At 40.4% G+C, this 21,077-nt stretch overlaps 1 protein-coding gene across 5 annotated transcripts in view; it reads right to left on the bottom strand.

The window, feature by feature from the left end:
* The window catches only part of ash1l (ASH1 like histone lysine methyltransferase), a 54,478-nt gene that overhangs the window by 23,981 nt on the left and 9,420 nt on the right, over positions 1–21,077 (bottom strand). For 2 of the 5 annotated variants that reach the window (XM_087294712.1, XM_087294710.1), the window contains exons 3-14: positions 19,074–19,863; positions 14,150–18,518; positions 11,917–12,664; positions 11,631–11,798; positions 11,445–11,539; positions 10,872–10,945; positions 8,559–8,604; positions 8,243–8,351; positions 6,902–7,108; positions 4,762–4,839; positions 4,235–4,381; positions 635–743 (exon numbers count right to left, since the gene is read on the bottom strand). In XM_087294712.1, coding sequence (XP_087150838.1) covers positions 635–743; positions 4,235–4,381; positions 4,762–4,839; positions 6,902–7,108; positions 8,243–8,351; positions 8,559–8,604; positions 10,872–10,945; positions 11,445–11,539; positions 11,631–11,798; positions 11,917–12,664; positions 14,150–18,518; positions 19,074–19,646 — 6,723 coding nt within the window. In that variant the 5' untranslated portion in view covers positions 19,647–19,863. Of the gene's footprint in view, positions 1–634; positions 744–4,234; positions 4,382–4,761; positions 4,840–6,901; positions 7,109–8,242; positions 8,352–8,558; positions 8,605–10,871; positions 10,946–11,444; positions 11,540–11,630; positions 11,799–11,916; positions 12,665–14,149; positions 18,519–19,073; positions 19,864–21,077 lie in introns of those variants that run through there. The other 3 variants (NM_001346407.2, XM_087294713.1, XR_015516036.1) reach the window with 2 other exon arrangements.

The raw sequence follows: 21,077 nt of genomic DNA, 5'->3' as shown, positions 1-21,077 counted from the left end.
CAGAAGACCAAACCACTAAGCAACATTAAAAAAAGAAAGTCCTTTAAAGTCTGCATGAACTTGAAGTTGCTGAGATTTATTTCAGTAGTGTTGATGCATTTCCAACTGAAACGGAATATTGAGTAGGGGGTGGGGCTTTTTATACACATCATTCGCTTAGAGCAAACTATCATTAAATATTAATATACAATTGCTATGGAAGCCTTCATGTTAACAGAATAACAGAAGAACCGTCACTCCAAATGCAGAAGATAATGAGGAGAATTTCATTGAAGATAACTAAAACAAAAACAAACTAAATGAAATTAAATTATTAACCTTAAGAATACTGTGAGCTGGCAAAATAAACACAGTGAATTTTGATTTCAGGCAGACTTTTTCCTCAAAATAAAAAAAGAAAAGATCTTCGAATCGCAAAGAAATGAGTAAAGTATCAGGAAATGCTCATTCTTGAAGTGAGCTAATCCTTTAATGGATGAAACAGTCATGTGGCAATGAGTGTTTAAATCAGCACTGCCGATCTGGACGAATGAAAAACAAGCGTTCCCTATTAAACACAGCTGCGTGTGTATGTGTATGTACATGCTCCACACAGGCATGTTCCTGACATGTGGGATACGGGTGGCCGACGTACTTGTTCCTCTGTGTTGAAGGAGTGGAAGTTGTAGTCATATGTCAGTTCCGTTCCGCTGTTGATGTCTTTTAGAGCAAACAGGCCAATTCGGTACACTCCGTTCACCGACCTGAGAGGAAAACAGGCAGATTCGTGACTCACCGTTCTACGGCAGTTAAATAGAGCTGTATAATATATCAATTTAGGATCAATACAGTGACGCAAACATTTGTGATAGTCATTATTTTATTGTATTTATCTACTCTTGTAGTTTATTATATTTTAAGCGCATGCAATCCTATACAAAATTACCCCAAACATTCTAAAATAATGAATTCTTTATGATTAGAGCAAACCTGAGGAAATTATTTTCATATTTTAACATACAGGGGTTGGACAATGAAACTGAAACATTGACCAATTTAGTGTTGGAGGTTTCATGGCTAAATTTGACCAGCCTAGAGGCCAATCTTCATTGATTGCACATTCCAATAGTAAGAGCAGAGTGTGAAGGTTTAATTAGCATACTTATATGTGCACCTTAACTCTCCTGTTTCCACCAAAACTGTTCATTGGGAGTTCCGTGGGGTAATTATACAAGGCCAGGCTGCTATAATCAAACCTTTAGTCACTCGTGTCAATGTAACATGTCAGTTTCAATGGTGCCATTAGCAAAAATCTTAAACTGAGGACAATGTGAAACATGTATTGTTCTCCGATGAGTCCACGTTCACCGTCTTTCCCACATTTAGTAGAGTTATGGTGTGGAAAACTCCCAAAGAAGCATACTACCCAGACAGTTGCATGCCCAGAGTAAAGAATGAGCGTGGATCAGTGATGGTTTGGGCTGCAGTATCATGGCATTCCCCATGTCCAATACTTTTGCTAGATAGGCGCGTCACTGCCAAAAACTACCAAACCATTCTGGAGGACTGTGTGCACAAAATGATTCAAACATTGTAGCCTGAAGGTGGTGCTATGCATCAGAATGATAACGCATCAATACACACAGCAAGACTGATGACAGAGTGGTTCGATAAGCATGAAAGTGAAGTTAAATATCTCCCATGGCCTGCACAGTCACCAGAACTAAATATTATTGAGTCACTTTGGGGTGTTTTGGAGGAGCAAGTCGTGAAATGTTTTCCACCAAGAGCATCACATAGTGACCTAGCCACTATTCTGCAAGAAGAATAGCTCAAAATCCCTCTGGCCACTGTAAATAACTTATATCTGTCATTCTCAAGACAAAATGACGCTGTAGTGGCATCATCTACTATAAAAAAGTCCCTTATTATTGTGGTCTAAAAACCATTTGTTTCAGTTTCATTGTTCCAGCCCTATACATCACAGAAACCAATACAGACACCACAGACACCAGTATTTTCCACATATCATGCATCACTACAGTTGAGCTTTTAAAGTATAAAATGTTTTGTTACTGATCCAGTTGTGTTCTTTAATATGTTTGTGAAAAACAAGAATCATTTGTATGACCGTTTAATGGAGCTTTAATTATAGCTTATATTTATTTGATGTAGATTTTTTTTAACACAATCTTAACTATTATCTTAATTATATGCGTGCTTATTTAATAAATGTATTTATATTTTTCTGTGTTACCACATTAAAAGCCTTCTCTGTTTAGCCTTTTGTAGCTATATTGAGTCTTGAGCGTCAAGCCTCGAAATAAAATGAACTCAAGCCATCATCACGTCAGCCAAAATCAGAGCTTTGGACTTGATACTGAGCAACTAGGCTGAGTTTGCATTATGCAATAAGTTGGAATGAGGCCATTTTGGCACAGATGTGTGTGTGTGTGTGTGTCTGTGTGTGCTAACAGCTAACCACTGGGCAGCACAGCTGTGTCCCCCACCCTAAAACACAAGCTTCAGATAATCGCTCTTGTGTGACAAGATGGATGATCTGCCACCATCCAGCCTACAAGCACAGGATTTAATGCGTGTATGTGTGCACGAAAGAGAAAACAGTGCAAAAGATGAAAGAGATAACATTTTCTCTGCAGACTGTGTGAGCTCCAACACACAACTTGTGAGTGTTAACCTAGATCCTGCGTTCACGATCCTTTTGCTAATATACAACCCTTCATAGTTTAACAAATTAATGTTTGACAAACCTTTTTAAAGGAATAGCTCAACCAAAAATTTACATTTACTTACCATTTATTCCAAACTTATATTCAACTGTATAGCCATTTTTCACCAGAAAAATCACTTTGGGTACATTATCAAAAGCAGAAATGTGTTTAGGTGTATACACTACCTGACAAAAGCCTTGTCGGCTATCCAAGTTTAGGAACAACTAACAATAACTTTGGTTGATCCTTTGGTATCAGAAGTGGCTCATATGAAAGGCAAAGGCCTCTAGATTATGTTAATTTTACCAAAATAAAATATGATCATGCCTTGATTTTTAGTTATTTCATTAAGACAGTAAGGTCTGACTTTGCTTAGATAAAAGTCTTGTCACTCAACTGAAATAATGTCCAGTATAGAATATAAAGTCATGGTGCAGTGGAGAAAGAATTAATATTGTGTGTGACTCCCATGAGCTTGGATGAGCATCCATACATCTCTGCAATCACTCAAATAGCTTAGTCATCTGGAATGGCAAAGTAAGTGTTCTTGCAGTTCATCAAGATTCTTTGGATTCATCTTCAATGCCTCCACCTTCATCGTACCCCAGACATGCTTAATAATGTTCATGTCTGGTGTCTGGGTTGGCCAATCCTGGAGCACCTTGACCTTCTTTGCTTTCAGGAACTTTGATGTGGAGGCTGAAGAATGAGAAGGAGCACTTTTCCAGATGAAGAATTTGCCCCCTGCTGTGATTTACAAAGTAATTTGCAGCACAAATGTCTTGATACCTCAGGCTGTCAATGTTGCCATCCACTCTGCAGATCTCTCGCACAACCCCATACTGATCGCAACCCCAAACCATGATTTTTCCTTCACCAAACTTGACTGATTTCTGTGAGAATTTTGGGTCAATGCAGGTTCCAATAGGTCTTCTGCAGTGTTTGTGATGGTTGGGATGCAGTTCCAGTGGGAAGGCTTTTGTCAGGTAGCGTAGTATCATCTGTACAATTCCTGAATTGTATTGTAAAACTGTGCAGCTAATTTTGCACAAAATGTAATATCTACACGTATGTATGAAGTTTTTCAAAGAACAGATCTTTACTTTAATTAAGTATAAAAGTTTCTTTTCTTTGTTGAACACAAAATAATATCATTTAAAATATGATGGAAAACTAATAGACATTGACATCCACAGTAGGAAAATGATTACAGGTTTATCTTTTTATGTTCAACCGAAGAACGAAATTCATGTTTGGAGGAATTTAAGGGGTGATGAAAGAAAATAGAACTTTTATATTTAGATTAAGCTATCCCTTGAACACCTTCTGTACACTTTCGAAATGACTATGACTTGTTAGTAATACAGCAATTTCTAAAGAATACAGTCATTGCTTGCTCAGTGTTGGTGGTTGTCCACATACCTGGTGACTCAGCATACAAAAATGACCATTGGGTTTCTGAACTCATCAAAAGCTGATGGGATTTTATTGAGTGACTCATCCATGGTCTCATTTTTACTCACCATTTCTGCATCTCACAGTTGGGCTCGCAGCTGTGGTTGACAAAGCGAGCCTCGTTGCCCATGCGGTAGCTATCGATGACCATGCCGCTGTCCAGATTCAGGCAGTAGTGGCCGCTGTGAGAGAAGTACTGCTCCATCATGCGACTCCTAAACACACACACACACACACACACACACACACACACACACAAAAACACATGATACAATTCTAGAAAACTGTTAACAATCAAGGTATTCATATAATCAAACCGGCATAATATGTGAAAAGCGTGAACATGCTGAATGACAGAGGATTGTGAGTATTTGTACAGTGGATGTCCCACAAATTGCTAGTCTGAGTTTTGCTTTAGGTAATGTGTAAAAGGTAAAAAATAATTCACATTTATAATTCCTCCTTTTTTCTGAAAACTGCAACATTTAAAGGATTTGTTGGGAGTGAGGGGAACTAAAAATACATGTCAACAATGTCTGTAAATATTACGTTTTGTGGCCAATTTGCAATAATTTCAGTAAAAAATGTGACTTACACACCAATCTGCTTTTTATTTTCCCCCAACATTGGAATTTTGACTTGGTGCAACCTACAGTCAGACGCAATGTATTTTCTGGAAAATATGACAAAATCAGTTGATCATTTGATATGAAATATGATATAATAATATGAAACATTTCATGGAATTATTGTACCTGTTTAATATTTATAATTCTTAATGGATTCTCTTTTTAATTTAAAAAAATAAATTTTATATTTGTTTAAATGCCATATCAGCATCATCGGCTACATTCAATATATAATTTACAATCATAACTGTTTCTTAAAAAAATACATTGTACCAACACATACAAATAACAACACTGATAAAAAGTCATAATAGATCTTTCAATTAGATCAGTGATAAATAGTCCAAAAGTCCTCCAGAATAAACATTTTAAACATTTCCCTAAATAAAAACCTTCTCTTATTTAATTAAAAAAAGTACACTACCTGACAAAAAGTCTTGTCGCCTATCCAAGTTTTAGGAACAACTAATAATAACTTGACTTTTAGTTGATCATTTGGTTTCAGAAGTGGCTTATATGAAAGGCAAAGACCTCTAGATTACGATAATTTTACCAAAATAAAATATGATCATGCCTTGATTTTAAATTATTTAATTAGGACAGTAAGGTCTGACTTTGCTGAAATAATGTACAATATAGAATATAAAGTCATGGTGCAGTGGAGAAAGAATTAATATTGTGTATGACTCCCATAAACATGGAGGACTGCATCCATACATCTCTGCAATCACTCAAATAGCTTAGAGCAGGAGTCAACAAATCTCGTTCCTGGAGGGCCGGTAGAGTTCATCAAGATTCTTTGGATTCATCTTCAATGCCTCCTCCATCATCTTACCCCAGACATACTCAATAATGTTCATGTCAGGTGACTGGGCTGGCCATTCCTGGAGCACCTTGACCTTCTTTCCTTTCAGATCTTTGATGTGGAGGCTGAAGTATGAGAAGGAGCGCTATCCTGCTGAAGAATTTGCCCCCTGCTGTGATTTACAAAGTAATTTGCAGCACAAATGTCTTGATACCTCAGGCTGTTGATGTTACCATCCACTCTGCAGATCTCTTGCATGCCCCATACTGAATGCAACCCCAAACCATGATTTTTCCTTCACCAAACGTGACTGATTTCTGTGAGAATCTTGGGTCCATGTGGGTTCCAATAAGTCTTCTGCAGTATTTGGGATGATTGGGATGCAGTTCAACAGAGGATTCATCTGAATACTCTATCTCATGCCACTTTTCCAAATTATCAACTAGAAGTCAACTTATTTCTTGTTTCTCTTACAACTGAGATCGATGACAAGACTTTTGTCAGGTAAAGTACATTCCATTAAAATACGTTTTATAGTCTAAATATTTTTACACAAGCTACAAACAGGTTTTTCTTCCCCTTTCAATAAATATAACTGAGCAAGTCTTGTGTGGCCGAATGTACAACCAGGTCATGTCCATTTTAAAAAGATTTATTTCCAGCAATATTCATTCTGCATCTTATATTCATGAATTCTTTCTAATAAATATTTGGGGGAATTAACCTTTTTTGTACTAATACACTAATGCAACCTAATTCTACCGTGTTTAGATGCTTCTTTTTTGTCTCATTTTGCATAGTTTTAATCAATGACAATAATGGTTGTCATTTAATAGTCTTCTAGTTTTGAAATGTCCATGATCTCCACCTAGTCATATTACACATTATATAATAACCTGACTGTTTATAATAATAGAGTTGTTGTTATGATGTAATAACAACAACTAGTTTCAAGGAACAAGAACACTGTTCAATTATTAATTTAAACAAAATACTGAAATAGAAGAGAGTACATTTTATTTAAATAATTTTTTTACATTTTTATCATAATGTTTGGCAAAATTGACATCATTTGATCATCAATAAGACCATCATAGACAACAACATTATTATTGTAACTTGTTCCATAGTTCTATTTAAGACCAGTACATTTTTTAAGGCCAAAATGTTGATTTGTCAATTCAAAACAGATACCCAGAACATGCATTCTATGTGGAGAAAAGTCTTGAGAACTGGGACTGGCCTAGAAACATGCTGGTGGAAAAGTGTTATTACTAGTTTAAAGCCAAAATTTGTCTAACCTGAACTCTTGTTCGCTGACCACCTCTCCCAAGTACTCGATGATAAATTGGCCGGCACGAAGGGGCTGCTTGGTCCGGATGCCCCAGCCCTTTCCCTCAGCTCGGAAGCGCTCGAGGCACTGAACCCACTCATGCTTCTGGATCCGCTGGTTATCGCACTGATCGGAACACGGACACGTACTTGGAGAGCACTCGGCATAAATCATCCTGAGACAGACACACATGAGACCAATGTGATCTACTTGGTTGAGGTAAAACTGCACTCAAGGGTAAGCACAGGAGAAGGAAACATACTAAGACACACAAAGCCAGTGTTTTTTTGCCTTATTATAAAAACTAAATTCTGTAAACATAGAATGTTAGTAATGACTAAATCCAACCTAAATAATGTAATATACATTACCAGACCAGTATGTGGTGCTCCAAGGCCCCGATCAACCAATACTGAGTTCGAAATTGCTTACTTCAATACTATATAGTACGCTAAAAACAGTATGCGAGCCGAGTAGTATATCTGAATTGATAGTATTCGAAAAATGAGAGTACCCGGATGATTCACTACTTCCGATGAGATTCTGAAGTTTGCATCTTATGAAAGCTACGCTATCCCATTATGCTATGCAAGAGAATTCGTGAATAGGAGTAAAGCGATGCAACTGACGCAGATGGGTCATGTAATCAAAACAAAATCGCGGATGTAGAGAATGAGTTCCATTCATACTACTCCCATTCATGCTATATACAACATACTTTTCCAACAGTCGAGTATTAAATTTGAATTAAAATGTACCAAATGAATAGTAGGCGATTTCGGACGCAGACAAAGTGTTTTTGCTGTGATAAGCACCATTATTTGTTTTCTAAGCATCTGCCTTATGTTTTTGACACACTCTAAGCACATACAACTAAAAAAAATCCACTGACGTCACACTCTCCAGCATCAAAATCATTGATACAGTGGTTGCCAGCAACATTAAAAAGTGCAGTGCACTGCTCTTTTCTAAAGTGAAGGAAAAGATAGTGACTGCGCCTCACTTTTTCAGAACTGATAAATGGATTAATTTTGCCATAAATATACCCAAAGCAACTTAAATGCCAGACCAGTATGCCGTGCTTTTATTCTGCGACAAAGATACACAAGCAATAGAGAAGCCTTCTGCATATGCATAAATTTAATAGAAGATTTTATCTACTCTAGGACCCAGTTAAAACAATTGTTTTTAATACCAGATCCACATGGATAAAATGCCAATGAGATACTTAATGATGGCGTATATATTTAAACACATCTCCTTGTGGACAAGGCCTAAAATCCAAAATGAAGATCTTTGATAATGTCACCTGTTTAGACAATCATCTTGACAGCCCTTTTCACTAGAGTCGTCAGGCAACCTGCAGTTACAGGTAGTGGCTTCATAGCCAGAAAGAGGCTTCACATCCACATAGACATCTAAGAGGAGAAATATAAACACAGCACTCTTGAACATCTGCAAGCATATTTATGCATTAATGAGGTGCGAAAAACAAGAGCAGCAAAGTCAAGAAGGAATCATCAACTCCCGGCTCTGTCAAATCAAAATATATTTATGGAAACACATGCATATTGTGCACTGCTGACTTCTTAGGCAATAGTCATAAATAGTGAAAATATCCTTACTGGATCTGATCTTCTTGTAGAGAGGCACGTCAGGTCTCTTGTAGAGCTATAAAACAAAAATCCACCTTTTAGTATGAAGTTTTAAGCAATAACAGGCATTAAACTATTATTATAATTTTAGAATCAGCTTGATTTTGAAAACTGAATTTGTGTTTATTTTAAACCCTTTTGTCAAATATTTGCATCAATAACAAGCAATACATTTTTAAAACTTATCGGCAGAACAAGAACATTTTTTAGCCCATCACTGAGTCTATTTATTTACATGTGTAAATATAAGTTATTATATTCATTTCAGTCATGTTAATAACTAATGTCCAAATATTTTGAGGTGGAATGGTATTGCCTCGCAGCAAGAAGGTCGCTGGTTCTACGCGTATTCACATGGGTTTCCTCTAGGTCAGTGGTTCTCAAACTTTTTTCATCAAGTACCACCTCAGAAAAAAATTGTCTCTCCAAGTACCACTAAAATGAGCAGTATTGAAATACCAACAGAATCTCACGGCAATTCGTAACTTTTTCATTTAGTGGCTAATTCGTATGAATTCGTACGATCTAATTCGTACAATTTAGTACGATTTGCTTATCCCCCAATGACGGTTGGGGTTAGGGGTGGGGTCAGGTGCCACACTTCCTTTTTAAAATCGTACCATTTCGTACGACTGAACTCGTACGTATTCGTATGAATTAGCCACTAAACTGGCAAAACGTAAAATACTTACGTTTTCTCGTGAGATCAGGCTGGAAATACAGTAGCGTTGTAGGCTCAGTAAAGCGGCTACAACTCTGCTCAGTTAAAAAACGTGGCAGATTACCTCAGGAATATAGGCTATATGTCATATATAGCATATTATATACATCATTTTTGATAAATTTTGAAATATATGTAGCATGTACATGACATATTTCATTCCTCCGCGTACCACTAGAAGGAAGCCCGTGTACCACTACCACTGCTCTAGGTGCTCCGGTTTCCCCCACAGTCAAAACTCATGCGCTACAGGTGACTTGAATAAACTTAATTGACTGTTGTGTATGTGTGTGAATGAGTGTGTATGGATGTTTCCCACTACTGGGTTGCAGCTGGAAGGGCATATGCTGCATAAAACATACGCTGGAATAGTTGGCAGTTCATTCTGATGTGGTGACCCCTGATAACCAGGGACAAAGCCGAAGAAGAATGAATGAATGAAATGTTTTGATTTATTTCCAATACAATCTGTTAAGTAATATTTCCTGTGCTTTATTGTTATATTATATGGGAGACTTTTCTGTTTAACAAACAAATGGATCTAATTTTAAATAGATCTTTAACTTATTAATTTTAAAGTCATTATTTTTTATTGATTTTTTTTTAGGTTTTTAGTTACACTACACCCCAAAACATTCTGCATACATCTGCATATTTGTTTTTTAACTTCTGCTCAGTAACAGCAAGAAATGTCTGCAGATTCTGTTGTCTGCCCCTTTTAATGGTGTAAGAAACATTAACTTAATCAGGGTATATGCAGGAATCCTAAAGATAATTTCACTACCTTTTGAGACCTAATCAAAATAAAAGACCTCATCGCCACTTCAAGTTGTAACCAGTATCAAACCTTTAACTTAATAAACAGTTGTTAATAAACAGTTGTAGTTAAATAAATCAATGAAAGAAAAAAAAAATTATAATAAAAATAAATAAATAAATAAATCAATAGAGCACAACCATGCAACACTCAGATAAGCTCATTACACGGTTGTTTTCAGCGAGAGGCTTCAGCCACTGTTTAAACTTGTCTTTCTCCAACCAGGAGTAGGCAATCTTATTTTCCCGTTTTGCCGTCTGTTTTGTTCTATGGTTTTGCTACATGTGAAGAGTGTCACATGATCTTCCCGCGTTTGTTCTAAATGACATGACATCACCTGGATGGAAGAGCTTGGCCGGACACATCTCGGCCCGAACTAATGGAGCCCGCCGTTGTTAATATTAGGAGGAAAATTAATATATTTATACTTTTTTGAAGTCAAACACTTTGGAAAACACTTGAATAAAATGTAAGACCTCATAAAGACGCGATTAAGACATTTTAAAACTTTTTAAGAGCATTAATAATCTTATAATTGATTTATTAAGTTTATTACTTTTTAAGACCCCGCGGACAATCTATTAATGCAATGTATTCTTTGAAAAAAGAAAAAAAAGTGTTTGTAATATTTGTTTGTGGAAAGCAAGACAAAAACACTGCTCAATAAAACGATTTTAAAGTGAAAACCATGACAATGACAAAAGCAGTTGCCAACTCAGGTAAAGATGTGGTTGTAAGTGGCTACCTGATCATGTTTCCAAAGCCACAGGATGTCGTAAGGCAGCTGGAAATCAATGCGTTTCTGTCTCAAGTATTTCCCTGGACAAACACCGAAGACAAATTGCAGTTATTAATTCAATCTCTTTGTCCTTTAACTTCAGGCTGCGCCATTCCAGTATTGAATCAACTAATCACCTCATAACTCATAAACCATAACTAATCAGCCTGATTGCCCATGAGGCCTTACATAATGAACTGGCTGGGAACGACACTGCACACTCAAATCAAGTTTTATTTGTTGAAACGATAGTGCTTTAAAATACCAATTCACACCACACCAGCAAACACTTTGTGGGGGTTTTTCCCCTGTTAGTATCTGGTTTTCACCAACTGAACATGCTGAATCAACTCTTGCTGGGTTGCAGAATTTCTGAGAAATCAGGTGGAGTGATCTGCTAGTCTTCCATGTTTGTTAGAGTCTGTTGATGTGGTGTGCATAGGCCTTATTGCTGAAACAAGATCGTAACTCCAACTCTCAAGCAAACTGCAAACAGATATTGGGCTAAATTTAGGCAGGTTAAAATTTGTAGAAACTCACCAACATGAATGGGAGCAGGAAGAAGGCCATAGTCATGTTCACCTGGAGTGTATTCTAGCTTCTCTTTCTTTAACTGTAGCAGCTGACTGCGAGGACTGAAGGGGAAATGGAGAGAGGTTACATTTATTTACCAAAGATATAAAGATTAGATAACAAGACAAGCCTACTGAACATGCTAATTCTTACTCATCAGTCTTGTACACATCAGAGTAAAGTCCCGCCTTTTGAAACTTCTTTTTGGGTGGTCTAGCAACTCTCTTCTCACGTTGGCTGGTCACTGATGGGTTTGGGGTTGGTTCCGAAGTAGCAGGGCCTGGGCGCTCAGGGGAGCCATCAGGTTTTCCCTCCAGTGCACTGCAAAATTTATTATTAGAAGAAGAAGTTTGTGGCCATAAAATCAATTGACTTAGATTATAATCTTTTTCCTAGCAACCTAGAGTCAGACATTGTAGATCAGACTTGTTCTGCATACCTGCGAAAACAGTGCACTTCTTCCTGGGTCAACCATTGCCTGCTTCCTTCTGTTCTAACTCTCGACATTACATCGTCTTCTCTAGCAGCTGACTGTTGTTCTTGTTCTTCGTCTTCTTCTTCTTCTTCGTCCTCCACCTGTCTTTCTTCCTCCGCATCCTCCTCTTCTTCATCACCTCCTTCAGTCTCCCTTTCCCAGTGCTTCCGCTTGCGTCCCTTTTTGCGCTGGTTCTGTACGACAGCCTCAATGGCATCAACTACAGTATCTGCCTCCCAGAGTGCAGTTGCTCGGTGCCTTTCAGGTAATGGGTGGTTGTCTTGTTCGGAAGTCTGTGGTGGGGGTGTTGCAGGAGGTGAGGGCAGCGGGTTCTTGCGGGGACGTCCTGGACCCCGTTTTTTCACCATGTTGTTCCCTGTACGTGCTTGCCTTTGGAGCTTCTTTGCACGGAGGATCTTGTTGACATGAAGCAGGTTGTTTTTGGGAGGGGGCCGGTGGGAGAGATGTGAAGGTGGGGAATCAAGGCAGCATGCAGGCTGGGAGGAGCATGTGGATGGACTAGCTTGGCGGCTGGAGGGCCGGAGTGGTGCAGTGTTTCCAGGCTGGTCTAGAGTGCAGTGCGGCAGGCAAGAGGCAGCGTGCGAGAGGGATAGAGGAGGGTGGTGGTGATGGTGGTGCCGATGATGGAGACCCTCAGAAACATCAGGAACACTGGATTGGCCAACTCTGTTCTGCAAGCTAGATACATTCCCTATAAGATTAAAACAAGAGAGTTGAAGTGCAGAAATATTATTCACAATTCCACAATTTAGAAGAGCAACAAAAAAATGATGTGACGTCAACCAATATACCACCAACCCTGTTTGGATAATCAAGTTGTCAAAAGGCAAACTTATCTCCATTTTAATATTTACAGAGACAATTCTAATGGAAACAATGAGCAACATAATTCCATTCAAAAATAAAGGTTAGACCTTTATAGAGAGCAAGATGCACTAACACTTGAGTATCTCTTCTAAACCAACTATAATCCAATTTTTCTCCATATCACCTAATGGTCAAATTCTGATGTAGCAGAAAATAATCATCTCACAGACTCAGCAAAAAGCAGCTACATGCATTCATTTGTGCAGAGCCTCATTAACTCTGTTCCCTCTATCCCTCATTATCTGTTTAATTAACTTACTCTCAGTCTAACTCACTTTCAACACAGTCTAGTCTATTATTTTCGATTCATCTTATCTATTCATCAGTCATGCTCTTCCTTTCACATCTTTATTTTTTTTTTTTTACAATTACACTTTGGAAGACGAGTTGCATGTCTTGAGCACTTATTTCAGCTTTGCTGAAATCACATAATAATGCCTGCCTTGAAAGCACCAATTACTATATTTGGGTTCCAATTCATCAACTAACTCTTCCTTTCAATCACATCTTATTCATGACCTTGGTCTTATTCTTATTTTTTCCCAGGTCCCATTTTCCTCCCGCACTTAATCCTCCTCCTTTACTCGTTTTCATCAGTTGCTTGCTCTTGCTGCTACAATGAATTAATGGTGCAGTCAATGGCCGTTGGATGACCTTATGTCTTGAGCTCTAATCCTGGATTACATTCTACACTTTGCTGTCTCACTAGGGACCCTCTATGCACAAGCACATATACACAAACACACTGTCAATCCATCTTGAGAGTCTGCATTGTTATGAAAACTGCTCCATTACACCTGGTTCAGTAATGTTACATTTGAACCAGTTTGTGCATGAGTAAGGATAAGGGCGTTTAGCCATAAAATGCTTGAATATGCAAGGTACCTATGTGGAAATTCCCTGCAGCTAGAGTGCAAAGGAAATTATATTCCAACTAGCCATTAGGAATTATGTTTTTTGGGACTTTTAAAGACAAGCTGCAGCTCTGACCATTCTTGCATCAACCTCTTTAGGTTAAAAGAAGTCATTTAAAGCAAAAAACTGTAAAACTATAAAAATCAATATGAAACGCTGACAGGAAGTACTAATCATTCAATTGTGACATGCATTAAAGCAAGAAAACACAAATAGATTTTAAGCAAAAAACCATGGAAGACATCAAGGTAAAATAATTTTTGGAGAGTGACTACATTTACTGCATTAATTCTGCAACCTTTGCAATATCAAATTAACTAGTTCACCAGATAAGGCTCAAGTACAGATTTGCATTTGTTCATTTGACAATGTAAAAAAAAGCTGATTTTCTCACCAATTTCTCTTTTCTCTGAAGATGTTGAACGATCCCTTCTAACCGTCCTGTCCAACCGTGAGAGACTGGGACTCTCTAATGGTCCACCTTTTTTGCTGCGACTTCCTTTGAGGGAGGTCCTTGATAGTGCAGATGCAAACAGGTTTGTGTGATGGCTGATCTCTGGCTCTTCAATGGGGGAAGCAGCATCTTCCTCATCACTCTCTGAGCAATCCACTGGATTTTGCACATGTCCTTCAGAGAATGCACCAGACCCCGAAAAAGACTGGTTTCTAGAGAGCTTGGAGTAATCAGTATCAGAACTTCCCATTCTGAACCAGGAGTCAACAGGATGATGTCCCCGACTTGCAGTGCCCAAAGACAGTCGTGAGGGCCCAAGACAAGACATAGAGGCCTCTTTTCGCTTGTACCGTTCTGCAGAGGATGTGGAGGAAGAGGAAGGGGAGTTGGCAGAAGCTGACTGTTTGTTAGTTCGGGAGTCAGCAGAGCCATCTCGTCCAAACCGGCAGTGCTGCAGGGACTCTACGCTCCCTCTCTCCCCTCTTCCGGCCCCCAAGCCCTCACCTCCAACACCTCTGCCTCCTATACCACCTAAAACTCCACCACCATCATCACCCTCCTCTTCTCCACAGCGATCACGGTGTTTGTGCCTATGCTTGTGTTTGTGGTGCCAGCCAAATGACAGCTCAGATGACATGGCAGGATAGAGCATGGATGAACGACCACCACCTAAATACTCTTGCCTAAGTAGCTTATGTTTCTTCTTGTGAAATTTGGAGGGGTTAAGAAGCAGGTGGGATGGGTGATGATGATGCACATAAGAAGGGGGTGGAGGTGGAGGAAAAGATGGTGAATGAACATGGTGGGATGGGCCAGAGTGGGGAGCCTGGTGATGAGGATGGGGGTACAGGGCACTTGGTGGGGTATAACCACGATAGTAACCAAGTCCCAGTGGGGTAGAAGAGTATGGGACACCATAAGAAGGGTGATAGAAACCTCCACTTGAGAGGGGAAAGCCTAAACCAGGTACAAAAGGTACTTCTGATATGGATTCCCGAAGCTTAGGTGGTCGACCTCTTTTCTTTTTAAGATCTGGCTTACGAACGTAATGAAGTGAATCACATGGGTAGGCTGGGTGGGGTGAATAATACCCACTAAAATTTATCCTGAATATTGTGGGTAATAGATCTCTATGCAGATAGTGATGGGGTGGTGGATTGGTTCCGCCTCCAAGGCTGCTGCTAGGTCTGGTACTTCCCAAGCCAGACCCACGGCCAGGACCAGCCCCGGCACCCAAACCTATGCTGCTGCCCAAACGAAGTGTAGGTGTTCGATGAGAAATTCGTATATCACTAAGCTGCACACATATCTCATCTAAATCAGCCAAAAAATCTGGGTCTTGTCTGCGGGACCGTAGCTGCAGGTACTTCTTCTTGCGTTTACGCTTTTGCCTTTTTAGTTTGTCATAGCTAGGGCAGCCATGCCCACGACGCTTGCACTTATGCTTGTGTTTCTCTTTATGTCCAACCAAAGCAGAAGATGGGGCAGCAGGGTGCGATCTTCTTGGGTCAGGTGATGCTCTCACTCCAAGAGGTGAGGGTGTAGGTGAGGGACGTTCTAGAAGAACTGAAGATGAGTGCCTCCTCCGACCTCTCGAAGAAAGTCCAATTCCCGTTCCAATACCTGGACCTATGACTCCAGGCATTAAGAGTCCACCTGCCATACCCTGTGAGACCCCCACACCAGGTAAGCCATTGGCACTTCCAGCTTTTTCCCCACGGTCAGAGGTGCTATTATTGTCTGTTCCAATGCCACTGTCACTGGGTACAGTCTCTTCACTGTGTGATTCACTCACTGGAGAAGGTGTGGCTTCTTTCAGCTCACTCAGTGGAGCTGGAGACGTTGGCAATAGTGGCCTTGGAGGAGAAAATTTTCGATAATGATAGTGCTGCCGGTAATGGTGGTGGTGATGATGGTAACCCCGGCAAGAGGACTTCTTCTGAGATGGGTGTGCAGTGGATGTTGCAGCACTTGCTACAGATCGAGCAGAGGGGGCTGAAAAAGTAGGCGGTGGAAATGAGAATGAGTGGTGGACCTGATGAGAATGACTGCAGTGTGGGTGAGATGAGAAATGCACTGAGCCAGGCTCTACAAAGCTAGCATCACTAATGGGGCTTTGGCCCCCACTTGACTGTGATAGTGATGGGGAAGGAAACACCTCAGATGGAGGCAACTGGTGTGGTTGGTTTTGTAAAGCCTGCACCTGGTGATGATGAGGGGATGAAGTGTTTGGTGATAAGAAAGGCTCAGGAGGGGGTGTGGGGGCACCTGGGGAAGGATTAGTTGATGTTTTTGGCTTACGACCCCTTCTTTTACCCATATATATTGTCCCCTTTTTGCTTACATTAATCTGGGGCCCTAATTTGCCACCAAATGTAGCAGCAAGTGATGTCAGGGACTGTGGTTTTGTAGCAACCGGAGACCCTGTTGGCCCACTGCTTCTTGAGCATTCCTGCTCCTCTGCTGGTTTTGGCCCAAGCAGTATTTGGCTGAGGAGCCTCTTCCGTTTTACTGTCTTCATTTTATTGATTTTGCCTATGATCGTCTTCATAATGAGCTGCCCATTACCCTTATTACGAAAAGGTTTTTCCCCAACTGATGCTTCCCCTGACTCAGGAGCAAGAGTCGGAGGCTGGGTTTCTTGAGGAAGAGTTGGAGGTGAGCGCTTGGGTCGCCCTCGCTTTCTTGCCATCATTTTAGGTGGATTAAAATCCACTTCAGGGTGCAAAACAGGGGGGTCCTGCTCTTCCTTAGACTTGAGCAGACTGGAGAAGGATTTTGAAGGTGCCAACTTGTTTGGGGTGCAGCCATGTGCTGGTGCATCTAATCGAGGCATTTTGGTCTTTGGACGTCCTCTCTTCTTGGGCGAAGAATCGAAAATATCAGAATCCTCTGGGGATGTGTAACTGTCACTGAGAGGCTGCTCCACAGACTCCCGAATAGGGGATGAGAAAGAAAGCCCTGAGGGCATTGGTGTGGGGATTTGCTGATGGTTAGAAGGAGACTCATGTAAAGACTTGTGGGTGCGACTCACTGCCTTCGTCCAGCGAGGTCGTCGTCCTCGTCGCTTCTTAAGAGGTTTTGAATCCTGCTCAGATGGTGATGCAGGAGAAATAGCCCCGGTGTCATCGCATAGTGGTGGTGGGCTCCTGCTGGCACCAGAAGGGTATGAAGGAGAAATAGTGCATTTGGTGGACTCAGCAGGACTTGGTACCCCACTAACGCGACTTTCCTGATTGGGACTACGTTTGACTGGGCTTGAGCTCTTACCCCTGTCATTTCGAGGAGCTGATAAAGAACACCTTTCTTTTGCATCCTGCTTCCCAGTTATAGCTGGAGTGATACCTTTACTTAAATCTCTTGGACTGTCTGTGTCCTTTTCCCGGTCACGTTCTTTGTCTTTCTCACTAAAATCCTCTATTCGAGAGGGGCTTGCTTTAGGGCGTGAGGTTAGAGAGCCTGGCAAACCTATGTTACAGCTTGTACTTCCTATTCTCTCTACGGAGGATGAAGAAGAAAATGGAGGTGAAGCAGCTGCGGATGAAGAATGAGATGGGCAATGCCCAAGACGAGACTGAGATTTCATTCCATCTGTGTTGTTAATGTCAGTGCTTTCATTTGTGGATGTTGTTGTCGTCAAGCGACTGCTGTTTTGAGACAGTGCTGAACTAGTGGTGGTGGTGGTTGTGCTGCTGCTACCGGAGACCCCTTTTGAAAGTCCATCTGATTCCTCTTTTTTAGAAGTTCCAGAAAATTTCTCAAGGATACTGTCTTTGTTTTTAGACCCATATGGGCGACCAGGGGGCCGTGATACAGGTGGTGGTTGGGCGAGGTGAACCGCCCTGGAATAGGTGTTTCTATTAGCCATTGCCCGTTCAGGGCGCTGCAGATTAGAAATTAACGGAGGTGAGCTACTGTGTGCTGGAGCTGGCGATACCTTTCGGGCTTTTGGCTTAGGGCACTTTGAAGGTGGGCATGTAGCTATGAGCTGAGCAAGTTTTTCAGTTACTGTAGGGGTACCCCAAGAAGAAATCCCTCTTTCTTGTTCCTTCTGCCCCTCCAAAAAATTGCATTGAGGCGTTTTTAAGATTCCATCTATTTTAGGGTCCTGTTGCGAAGTGGCAGCTGGGGGCACTGCTGGTGGAGATGGGGCAGGGGCAGAGTTTGTTTGTGGAACATGGTTTTTCTTTCCAGAGGAGTGTGATTTACTTTCTGTCGTGGGGCGATGGAGATTAAGAGGTTTCTCTGATGAAGCAACAGATTTTACGTCAGCCTTTCCCTCTGATTTGCAGGCAAGTTTTGGAGGACCCTATAAGAACATAAAAAAATCAATAAATCACAGTAACATTGATCAAACATTTCATTCAGAATATTGTGCACATTCATAAATTTCATGTTAATAAATTCAAGTTGACAAATTGATTTTCAAATCATCATTACATTTTATCCTTTAAAAATGTATTATAACAAAAAACAACTAAGAAATGTAGAAGAAGGAAGGGAAGATACATGTGAAATAAATGAGGGGGAGAAATAAATAGAAATGAAGGACAGAGACATTGTGACAGAGTTAGAACACATAAATACAAAATCTAAGAGTAAACAACAGAATGGATATGACAAGACAACAATAGTTACAAAAAAAAAACAAGGGGAAAAGAATGCGTTTAAATGCTTGACTGAAAGACAAAAGAGTGAAAAAGAAAATGTGACAAGATTTACAAAGCTTGTTTATCTGTTCCGATCATACCGCTGTAGGTTTATTGTACTGGATGCTTGTTTTGTCATTTCAACTTGTCTCATTATAAAATAAGCATTTTTTAGACATCTAAGACATGCAGCATGAGATGTTAAACAGCCTTACCCTTTTTGCTGGAGCATTTCCATTCACTGGAGTGACAGTGTTGATGGAAGCAGGAGGAAGAGAGGGTGAGGGAGTAGAAGCAGCAGGAGCAGCAGCTGACTGAGATGCTCCTCGGTTGACAGAGGGCTTTTTCTCCCCTTCCTTTCCATTACTTGTGCTAGTAGAGTTGCTGTTCGCATCACTGGCTCCAGCCCCACGATTAGCACGTCCTCCGCCTCTACCTCCACTATGCCTTACAGTGGCACGGAAGGCTGGTCGGCAGACATAGTTCTCCAGGATCTTAGGAGGTTTCTTCATGCGTTTGGCCTGCAGGCCTATTTTGAGCTTAACGTTACCCTCAGAGTAGCTGGTCTCCTTGACCGAAAACTGCGTGGGTTGTTGCGGCTGGTCACCAGTCCCACTTTCAGCACCACTAGCTTCATTCTGTGCCCCATCTCTTAGTTTCTCCCGTTTCTTTTTCTCTTCTTCATCGTCCTTCTTTCCTCCTACACCTTCTTTTTCACGTTCTGCTGGGGGGGCATTGGCAGGGAGTGGGGGCGGCGTAGAAGGCCCCCCCTGTGTCCTCTGATCCATTGGTGATTTGGGGAACAAGGGGGGCTTGAGTGGGACAGGATGTTCTCACTCGCACGTATAGGTAGATACTGGAGGTCTTGTAGATATCAGGTTTGAAGAATAGAGTGAAATTGAGGGGAAGGGGAAGGGGGATTAAAGCAGAGGTTGGAAAAAGATATCCTTGTTGGGTTGAAGCAGTGTCTTCCCTTTCCAAATGCCAAGCCCTCTCACCTTCAAACTGCAGAGATAAAAATGGAAAGGGCGTTACGACCAAAACACAAATTAGCCACACTTTCAAGACAGCCTTAACCTCGGTTTTAATTATTAACACAGAATGGCTTTACAAACATGGACCACTACCACCACAAATACAACTTTAAAGGTGCATACTATGTCCAAGCTGAATTATTCAAAGTCACTGACATATCCAAACAATACTATGACTTCTGAATATGAATGATTTGGTACAATACACTACATAGCCATAAGAAGCTGACTTGGACTTCTAACAGTATTCAAATACTTAACTTGCCAGAGTATGTTTATATTTTCATCAGGTCTGGAGATAAGATTTTCATGTGCTAGGCTTTTATGTGCCAATTTTGATAGTTATCAGATTTTTGTTATATGTAAACACAATGTTTCATTTTAAGAAGGTGTGTTAACTACCTGTACTGTACTGTTTTGTTGTGTTTCATTTGGGGAATTTAGCTCTGTTCCTATATAAAACATTTTGGCAAAACATCACTTAAAAATAGGTTAATTAAGGATATGAAATATTTACAGAATGTTTAATATTTGTATTATTTTTATTTTCACACAGTACTATCAATTATCAGGACAGACGGATCAGTTATTCTTTTCAAAGGATTCCAAGCAGTAAAGTTTGCAAACAATAAACAAACCCTTTTTACAAGCCTGTGTAAGACCGTTTCTAATAAACTGACCAGGATTTTAAAAGCCAGAGAACATAAACTTTTTAGGAATCTACAAAATAACTACTGGGGGGCTTAACAAAAGTAACCTTACGCCTTACACACCTCCAAAACAAAAGGCCACTGAGTAATTTAGTACCATGCTGGCCACAGGTGCTTTCTAAGGGTCAAGTCATTGAGAGGCGAGTCCGAGTGGTGACCTTAGCATAAAGGGTCCTCAGGGAGACAGAGGATCCGGTCACCTTTTCGAGCCCTTTTATGACTGCCAGTCAGAAAAGCACAGCGAGTGAATGAAAGACTGAGGAAAAAAATAGGAAAAGAGAGGACAGAAGTGGACAGTTTCTTTAACCCCGTTGAGAGCAAAGGTTTAAATATTACACAAGTCTATTAACAACGCCTAGGTCATTGGAACGCTACATGTATGGTTACGGCTGTTTAGCGCTTGGCACAAGAAAAAGCTCGGAGAACCATTTTACGCAGTGTTGTTTCATTAGTGGTGGTCTTTTATATTGAGAGA

Source organism: Danio rerio, chromosome 19 (genome assembly GCF_052040795.2).
Source record: "Danio rerio strain M-AB ecotype USA chromosome 19, GRCz13ab, whole genome shotgun sequence".
Classification (NCBI taxonomy): Eukaryota; Metazoa; Chordata; class Actinopteri; order Cypriniformes; family Danionidae; genus Danio; species Danio rerio.
Note: the sequence above shows the minus strand (reverse complement) of the source record. Positions and strands in the feature narration are given on the sequence as shown.